General features: G+C 41.6%; 1 protein-coding gene across 3 annotated transcripts in view; it reads left to right on the forward strand.

Moving 5' to 3' along the window:
* The window catches only part of tdrd5 (tudor domain containing 5), a 12,350-nt gene extending 2,684 nt beyond the window's left edge, over positions 1-9,666 (forward strand). For all 3 annotated transcript variants that reach the window (XM_031859684.1, XM_031859682.1, XM_031859683.1), the window contains 13 exons: positions 87-170; positions 307-363; positions 650-812; positions 1,053-1,171; positions 2,372-2,586; positions 3,311-3,520; positions 3,635-3,701; positions 3,840-4,040; positions 4,364-4,498; positions 6,602-6,649; positions 6,961-7,140; positions 7,244-7,427; positions 9,303-9,666. In XM_031859684.1, the coding sequence (XP_031715544.1) occupies positions 87-170; positions 307-363; positions 650-812; positions 1,053-1,171; positions 2,372-2,586; positions 3,311-3,520; positions 3,635-3,701; positions 3,840-4,040; positions 4,364-4,498; positions 6,602-6,649; positions 6,961-7,140; positions 7,244-7,427; positions 9,303-9,370 (1,731 nt within the window). In that variant the 3' untranslated portion in view covers positions 9,371-9,666. The remainder of the gene's footprint in view (positions 1-86; positions 171-306; positions 364-649; positions 813-1,052; positions 1,172-2,371; positions 2,587-3,310; positions 3,521-3,634; positions 3,702-3,839; positions 4,041-4,363; positions 4,499-6,601; positions 6,650-6,960; positions 7,141-7,243; positions 7,428-9,302) is intronic.
* The last annotated feature ends 284 nt before the right edge of the window (positions 9,667-9,950 follow it).

The raw sequence follows: 9,950 nt of genomic DNA on the forward strand, positions 1-9,950 counted from the left end.
GGAAGTAGACCATACATGGACAGTATTCCTGGATAAATATACATAAGTGCATTATCTTTGGTCTTTCTACTTGAATTCTATGTCAGCTGGAGGAGGAGCTTCGCCAGCGAATCCTGAAGAACGGAGTCGCTGGCACCATTAGTCCGGAGCTGAAGGACAAGCTACGAGAGGTCAGAATTACTGCTAGTTTCAAAGCAGATGTCTTAGTGCCACTAGTGACTACAAGCTTCTAATATGCTTTGCTTCAAATGTTACCAGGACCATGCTTACAATTCTTGTACTTTGTTTGTTCATGACTCTCTGCAGGTTGTAGGTCAGACCAGTGGTGGATTATCAGTGCACGCTCTGCCTGCTGAGTACAAGGTAAAAAATACAAAAAGATAGCCATGCAGTTCTCCTTCATAGTGTCACATGAGGTCGTGGGGTTGGGAGCTTCAGAACTCATTCATGCGAGGACCTGGCTTAAGTCTTTCCTGATTGGGTTCACTGTTTTGGTTTTCTTTCTTGCTTTTTTGAAGCACCGTACTGATCTAGGAAGTACTTCTCTGACATTTAGCCCGCCTGCTCCCAATAGTGATCAGGAAGCGAGCAAGTCACAAAGCTGTTCTTCGGTTCAGATGATAATGAAAGATGTTTTTTTGCTCCTCAGAGGCTTTTCGGTGAGGAACTCCCGCTGCAACCGAGCGGCTTTGTCAGTGTCATCGAACTGGTCGGTGCCATGAGTGACACCTTCCACCCGAAATCTGTCGGGAGTCAAATTGGGCAACACTGGATAGTCATGGACATACAGGACAGTGGCAATACACAACCAGGTGTGTGACATAGACAATTAAATTGGTGTTTACTCTTGGTGTTATTGGTTAATATTGTTGTAAATATAGATATTATGATTGGAAGCAACCAGTGTCTCACTAGGACATGTCTGTAATCAATACTTGTCTAATCAATGACATGTTGTAATCAATGGTCGTGTCTGGGATATCATGTGACAAAGCTTACTAGTGAACAATGGCTTTCAACTAAGCAGGAAATGTATTTTCTTTCATTTTTAGACTCAAAGGTGACTGAGTCTTTTTGGGAAGGCAAACTGGAAGGAGACGATGATGGCATCACAGCAGATGATGAGAACGAGGAGCTGGAGACCAGAAACAATTCCAAGACCCATGAAATGGTTTGGCAATATCTAATTGATCGTGTTGTTTTACATTACAAGGCTCAAAGAACAATCATTAAAAAACAGAGACCTAAATACAGATTTTATCAAGTAATCAGAGCATCACTTGTGTGATACCAGTGCAAATCATGAACTTTCACTGCACTTAACAAGCAGATGTTAATGCCCCATTTTTTGTGTACCCTGTGTAAAATGTTGATTGTGTCCATACATGCAGGTTAGACAACTCTGAATCCTGTTATTACTTTTTAAAAGTGCTGTAGAATAATACTGAACAGAGTAACGCGCGAGTAGATTACAAAGTCTCTGCACAGACGCGATGAGACTGGAGTGACGCGACTTTGCGATGGCGCGATTGACGTTGACATTTTTCAACTTGGGTTGCGGCGCGATAGCCTATCGCCGTTGAGATGCTCCTCCTGTCATCACTGACATCCTGTCGTTGAGGAAACAAATAATGTAGCCGTAGGCGGGCACCCAGAGCTCTACGATACCTCATATTAGTAGAGACCGGACAAAAGTGTGTGTGTGTGTGTGTGTGTGTGTGTGTGTGTGTGTGTGTGTGTGAACCATATGGTACAAACAATGAATAGACGCTGCCGTATTTACGTCTAGATGACGTTAGTCTGAGTGTTGATGGAGCTGCTACAATGTTAGCATAGCCTAGCACCGATCGATCCGAGCTCTATTGAGAAAACAAGTATTTTAAAAGTTATTTGCTTGTCATCTTGCAGAGAGAACTAACAAAACATGAATTCAAGCTTTTTACAAATCGGCATCATTACCTAGTTAATTCTGGCATCCCTTTTTGTCCGTTTATAGCAGTTAAATCACAGCAAAATATGTTTATCTTGTGTTCATACAGCCGTAGTAAACCAGCCGATGTGTGGCTTGCTAAACACAGTGAATACAACTCGATGGTGTTCCTCCTTAGTTTCCTGGGATATCTGGGACTTCCACAACAAGTACTAAGCAGAAATAGAGGTTATTTTTTCCATGGATGATGGCGGAAAGAAATGGCTTAAGTTAATAACGGCTTCCAGGGCGATAAGCCACGCCCCCTCTCCGGCGCGAATGGTGCGAATGACCACAAATGGTCCCCCGTGAATAATGCGGCGCAAATTGGTGTGAACGCACCTTAACACTGCTGTGTACCGGTCACCACTCTCACTTTACATTTGATCTTTCCTCCTGTAGATGTCTCAGATGTACCCTGCCATTCAGGTGCATTGCAGCACTGCGGTGCCCCCGGATGCCCTGCAGAGTCAACGTCTCAAACCACCGACACGCCGTGGTGCTCGAGAGCTGGTAGAAGTCCTGGTGGAACATGTGAAGTCGCCTGCATATTTCTACATCAGCTTCAGCGAGAGTGATGAGGCCCGCGTTTTGGAGGACATGATGATGGAGATGAGGTGGTGGACACGCTAGTGGCAGCTTACTCGAATGATAATGTACTCACACATTCCTGTGCTTATTGCAACATAGGGGTCCTCTTTGGAATTGCAATATAGTCATTGATATAATACATAATATGTTTACCATTTCATCATGCCTGGCACTCTCTATGTCCAACGATATCACTCTATCTGATGGGCAGTTCAAATATCTATTTTCTGAGCGGGGTTCATCATAACATGAAACAAAATAGTCATTTAGCTTGACCAAGGAATAATAAATATATATGTGTACAAGTTTGAAATGTAGCCCCCCAAATTGAGTTCCTCTTGGGGCATGGCAGGAAGTATTCGGTGGGGTTTGACCCGGGAATTAGAACGTGCCGAGCAACCTGCTTATTGGCTGGGGCTTACAGCCCTACATGAGGTCCAAATGCTCTTTGCTGATGCCCAGAAGAGACCCGAACACAGCAAATAAGAGGAAAACTGGTAGACTAGGTCCAACAATTTTCTGAATTGTCAGAAGAAGATGGCATGAAACCAAACACTGAGAGCAGCTGTACGGTTGAAGCTAGGACTGTTTTTTTTTTTTTTTTTAAATCACAAAATTTCGCTGTGAAACATCACAAAATTTAAGCAACACTGCTCAACATAAACTTTTTACATTTCAAGCTGCCTGATGCCTCTATATGAACAATGACACCCTGTGTCTTTTTTTCCCCTCTTCTTCTGTCTCCTCTAGACGATGTTACACCTGTCCCGAGGTGTCGGAGCGTTACCGCCTCCCTGAGCGATTTGTCCGACCAGGTCAAGTCTGCTGTGTGTCACCCAAAGGAATGTGGTTCTACCGGGTGGTGATCCATCAGGTCATCAGCCCCACTGAGGTCGAGCTGTACTACGTTGACTATGGTGACATCATCACAGCACAGAGCGCCAACCTAATGTTCCTCAAGTAGGGACATCTAAACATTTAAGCACTTAAACAATCCAACTAGTACTACTGCTACTCTGCTAATGCATGTCGGTGCTTTGCTGTGCTCTCTGCTGTTCATCTCCGTTTCCTCAGGTCTTGTTATTCAATTCTTCCGGCACGCGCAGTTCCGTCTTCACTCTCTGGAATTAAACCCAGCACTGTAAGTCTGACAGCATGTTTAATCATATGCTCAGTCTCATACTTTCATCTATTCAAATTGAAACTGTCAAGCTGCAGACACAATGTTCTGTTGCATGGAGTTTCAATGAGTAAGAGTGTTGTGGTTTGCCTCTTGCAGGGCAGCTGGACTGCTGAGGCCGTGGCTTCTTTCCAGAAGCTGTGCTCCGATCGCACCCTGGTGGGCGCTTTGGATTGTTACACTGGAGATGTGCTTCAGCTCTACTTGTGTGACACACACACTGATAAGGACATCTACATCCACACTGTCCTGCAGAGCCAGGGCCACGGGACAGCCTGTAGCCTTACAGCCAATGCAGCGGTAAACATAAATATCAGTCTACATATATATTAGATGCATACATGTACACCTCACATGTCTATGTACAGTATATAGTTAATCCACTGTACTAAATATACTTGCATATGTACCTGGTAATAATGAATGGCATCATCAATACTATTGATGCAGCTTAGTTATAAGTTCATTCCTCGCTATCGTGCTGTCTGACTACACAACATGGTTTATGTGACCATGATATGAGTACTAAAATACTGTTTATTTATGTCGATGTATATTCAAACCCGGTCCATACACCCACTTGTAAAGATGTTGTGCTTTGTATTTCCTTCTTGTTTCTTTAGCTGTGTGTCCATGCCTGCCCAGTGAGTCTCTACCTGGGGAAGGGAATGGTTGACCTGCCAGAAGTAGAAGAGGTAGTCACTTTTTCACCAAAGCAAGCAAACATGCTTGAACAGTCCATGTCAGCTTCACCGAAGGTATGCCCCACATACACACACACGTTGTTTTAATGACTTTTGGAGACATTACATTGTCTTACATTCATTTCCTGGCAACTTACCATACCCAGCCTAATCCTAACCCTTACCACAACCTAAACCTAATCTTACCCTTACCTTAGACCAAGACTTCACCATAAAATGCAATGAGATATGTCATGGGGACTTGCATTTTGTCGCCACAATGAAGGCAAGTCCCTACAGTGCGAGTGTGAAATCAGATTTATGTCCCCACAAGATGGGTACAATACGCCCAGACACACACACACAATCACACACACACACACCCCCACACCCATGAGTAGTTGTGTTTTCATGACTTTTGGGACATTACATTGTCTTACATTAATTTCCTGGTGAACCATACCCAGCCTAATACTAACCCTAAACCGAAATCGTGCCCTTACTTAAACCAAGACTTCACCATAAAGTGTAAGGATTTATGTAATGGGGAATTGCATAAGGAAGGCAAGTCCCCATAGTGTGACTGTGAATTCAGATTTATATTCCCACAAGACCAGTAAAACACGGCCACACACAAACACATCTAGCTTTAGCTGTTTGTAAAAATCTTTGAGGTTGCAGTACAGCCGAACTAAACAATAGTTTACTGAGTTATTTGGATTATTTGTGGTGGATTTGCAGCTTTATGTCTCAATTGTTTCTTATCTATGAGTGCACTCTCTTTGTCTCTTCACTTCCTCCCCCTCTCACTTCCCTTTTCTCACCCAATCTTTTAATGTTGCTGTAAAGCTTTTATTCTCCGCCGTCCATAGCTCTTATCCTACCAGCCATACTGTCACTCCCGCAGGCACACTGCAGCACCACACACACAGTCAGTGTACACACTCACATCCTCTTGCTGAATGCCCCTTAATGTACAGTCACACTGTTGAGAAGGTCACAGCTTGTTGTCGGACAATAAATCAGATGACAGCCATTCAGTGGGCTGTTGGATATTGGATTACAAGATTGCGTCCATCTGATGTTAATGAGTGGATCGTTGTGAACTGAACATATAGCAAAGGACATTTTACAGTGTCATCGTCGATGACTGCAAAACACCAGTTATTCTGGTTATTGTTGAATTTATTTGCATATTAATTCAAAGTTGGTGATGAAATGATTCAACCAGACTGATAAATAGCGACAGAACAAAGACATGATAAAGGAAACAAACTGAACGAGGCAACAGAAACCCCCTGTTGACCAGTTGCAACAATACTCAAACCGCTTTTGAATGATGCTCGTTTGCTGTGGTGTTTGGGAGGATTTAGTTTCACATAGTTTCCTATTGTTTTAGTGATACTCTTCTTAGATAGTGAAGTTATTCATTTCCCACTACTTCCGAAATTAGATAATAGAAAGGTTACACAGATCAGGTGGAGTGTGTTCCTCTGCGCTTCTCTAAAATAACCCTCTGAGAGGAATTGATCCCATCAACATGGAGCTAATATTGAAGTTGGATGCATAAAGCTAACTTTAGCCATGCTGTATATAAAATGTGCGTGCAGCAGATGATTTTTCAAACATTTCAGCAAATTTTAACGCAGTTTTATCAGCCTGTGCTGCTTGCGCTCATCATTATTCCTCACAAATCTTCTGCAGTCCAATCTTTTGTGTAACCGACATTGCAACATGGTGCCCACTGCCCTGAATAACTACTTTGTGAGCCATTAATCACCTGCACCTGCTAAGTCTGACAGACCATCCCAGTATCTCCTCTATAGTGTACAATATGCCACAATGTGCCTCTTATCCCAAAAGGTTATGATTTCATTTAATTCATTTGAATAATATTGTTTTCCTCTGATGGGAATGGAGGCGGCCATTTCAGGAAACCTTGCAGTTGTTTGCACAATATCTGAGTTAATATTGTCATAAATCTATAGCAATAAATGAACGGCTTCTATGCAAGCTAAAGTAACAGTAAGGGGCCTTTTTATGTTCACATATGCAATGCCACCAGCTGAAATGACTTTCAATCATATTGCCTAGTGTGCAATATAACCCACAATTACAGGATATAGTGTATGTTGGTTTGTGAATTTGAAGGAAACAGGAACTGTCTTTATGTCTCAGGTTGACGACGAAGAGCTGCCCGACCTGGAGTTTCTTGAGGACAAAGAGGTCAGCCCCCATGTCCAGTTATGACCACCTGACACTGACCGTGTCCACATCCACACCACCACTGCCTTCATTATGTCTTTATGAAACTGAGATGCTTTCAGTTTCACTGAGATGCATTGATTCTTAACTTACTTGTATAATACAACTCAAGTTATTGTATTTTGAATTGCTTTTTTCCACTGCAATCACCCAAAGTCAACTAAGGATGAAAGAGATGAAGACAGATGGTGTTGTTTGTCTGCATGTTGATGAAAAGACAATAGCCTGAACTAACGGTACTAAATTGTTGTTTATTGCTGTGCGTTGTTCAGGCAATGGACACCAACCCCTTCAATGCTCTACGGAATGATCAAACCTTCAGCTACAGTGAAATGGATTGGGCCTCGACCAACACATCGCCTCCCACCAACTCTTCCTGTCCGACCCCGAGCCCTCTCGCCCCTCCAGATTTGATCCAGACGACACCAGCTCATTGTAAAGCCGATCTTAAAGTGAGAAGACATAAGTTGGTTTTATGGATGCAAAATCACTGGATTTATGCTTTTTTGTAAAGCACTTTAAAAACAGAATAAATAAACTTAATTCTCTTCTCAGACCCTGATCCGGACTCCTCCACTAACTCCATCCAGCGTCACTTCCAGCCCCTGCTGTCCAACACCAAAAGAGGAGCAACACCAGCACAAAGTCGCTGCCCCCCTGTTGGTCAGGCCACCTCAGATTCTGAGAACCCTGAGCCTCCACACCCCTGACCTGGCCCAAATCCCTTACTACACTCAGGGTACATATACATCCATCTTTACTTTTAGAGAAAAGTACAATATGCACAAAGTGCCCACATGACCTAAAGAATCCAGGCTGCTAAAGTGTCTGATTAAGCGTGAAGCTATTTCAGCAAATATCATTGTCCCATGTGAATTAGTTCTTCAATGAAAAGATGCCCCACTTCTTGTCTGGCACTACATCTTAGTGTCAGTGTTCTAGCCAGTAGAGTGGTCATAGATCAGAGAAGGAACTTCTGAAGCGCTAAGTTAAGCAAAATGCTTTACATCGTAAAACACACAAATATTTTATCCTAACAAGTCGTCCCATAACGTTTTAATCATTTGTAAGAGTAGTAGATAACATTGTGGAACAAAAGGCAAATGTACACACAAAGGCTTGTCCTTTCTATTGCACCCACACTCATGTTTCAATAGGATTTAAAAAATGACCTTTATTAACCTGCACATGTACACACAAAGAGGGAGAGAGAGAGAAGCCTTCAATGAAATTAGACTGTGTCCACGGTTCCAGAGAGGACGTATTGATTTCCATCCTGCTGCTTGCGGTGGAGGATGTACCTGCACTGAGAACCTGACACTGATTCAATTAGACCTGTTACCAGATCTATTTGACCCAACAAGCTGCTTCCATTGCATTGGTCCTGATATCGATACACTGCTGCTCCACCATGCCTCTGCTCGCAGTGTTAATGAAAAAATACAAAACAAAGTGGGTCAAGGCAGATTAATCTGCAAATTGCTTTTCTGCACTGTAGCATTAGAAATACTTCACAAAGCTGCACACGTACAGATAAAAACACAAGATGGAAACAGGAATTAGTACATGACAGATGAGACGATATGGTGTTTGAGTGCGTGTTCCTGTAACGTGTGTGTGACTACATACAGACGGCACAATCTGCTGACGGTATCGTACTTGGTAGAAATTCTTGCCCTTCGTTCGTACTTCTCTGTATTTTGTTTCCCAGCATGACCTGAGACTTAACAAAAAAAAAAAATTGAGACAACCACTCGCAAATGCAGTCTGCACTTGTCCCTTGTCTTGGTTCTCTTGCATCTCTTGATGCACCTACAGCTGAGTTTTGTCTGCTCGGCATATTTGTTACGCGTTAAAGGGCCAGTACTTGGCTTGTTGAGCTGCTCCTCAGAGAAAACCAAAGAAGAGAACTTTTTATTTCTTAATTTATTTTAATTATGGAAGCATCTTGGAAGCTTAATGAAGCAGCTGAGGTGAGCTGCTACAAGGACAACAGTTGTTAGTAGCACAATAGCTGTGACACAAGAATAAAATACTGAGTTATATACGCAGCTGATTTATCACTTACAATATCAAGTATTTAGTTATTGAACTCTTTATGGTGAATGTGTTGTGGTGTAAATCACACATTATTTTGCTGGTTCAAATCACTTGGTCACTAATTATGTAGTTTGTTAACATGAGCTAAGCCCTCGCATCACCACTCTGAGTCATTTGTACAACAGTAGGTGAACGCATCAGTGTTTGAGTGCTGCTTCAGTCCAGTAGTACGCTCAGTCTGCACATTAATAGCTCATTAGCCACTTATTTACTACTGACTTGCCAGATTATGATTGTGGCTGTTGCGGTCTTTCAATATCATTCAAAGTGAATCACAGCTGAGTTGACAACTTAAACTTCAGTTTATTTAAAGTGCACACCACTGCGTGTCTCTGTACACTTAACAAATCAGTTACAATGGAACAAAAACACAACTGTGCTCTCTTTCACCTACGATGATTCAGTATACCGAGTTTGAAATTATTTGAAGATGTGTTTGTACAGTACAAGTACTGAACAACTCTTTTGGTAATAGTTTATTGGTATTCATTTTGTGTTTTGTTCTGTTGTGCAGGTGTACCAGTTTCTCCGTTTCACCTGCGAAACTCTGGCATCCTGTGTCCTCTGTTTGGTGCCAGGTAGGTGGAGCCTCCGACATCCAACCGCAAAGGAAGGAGCATTCATTCCTTAATAACTACAACTGCTCACAAAATATTGTCACAGTTCTGGAATAATTTGGTCAGCGAGCACTTAAGTTATTTACTGACTTGTAAAAAGTGAAAAAAGCATTTTTATAAGAAGTTTGTTTTAATCTATTCTAGATAAGTTTATTGTATGTTAAGCTCTGTTTATTAGTTTGGTATAGTTTGGTATCAGAGTAATTGTAGCCCTTTCCTAACAGTTTTGTCTTGAAATACAGGAAAGTGATGGCTGTTCTTTTTTTTTTTTTTTTTTTTTTTTTTAAATTTAAATAAATTTTTAATTCTTTTTTTTTTAAAAAAAAAAAAAAAAAACAGGTTTTATTTGGGTGAAGAGTTTAATTTCTTTCTCAGAAGCCATCGGTGTGTTAAATGGTTTAATTTCCTTATAAATACTAATATAGCTGTTGTGGACAGGGTTCAAACATTTGAAAATACTGTTGAAATGAACATTACAAAGTCATGATGAATGTCAATCTATTTTGGAAAATGAACCTTATTTGATAGAATATTTTAGTTATAGT

The sequence above is a fragment of the Anarrhichthys ocellatus genome, unplaced genomic scaffold (assembly GCF_004355925.1).
Source record: "Anarrhichthys ocellatus isolate YVR2014 unplaced genomic scaffold, GSC_Weel_1.0 scaffold22, whole genome shotgun sequence".
Lineage (NCBI taxonomy): Eukaryota > Metazoa > Chordata > Actinopteri > Perciformes > Anarhichadidae > Anarrhichthys > Anarrhichthys ocellatus.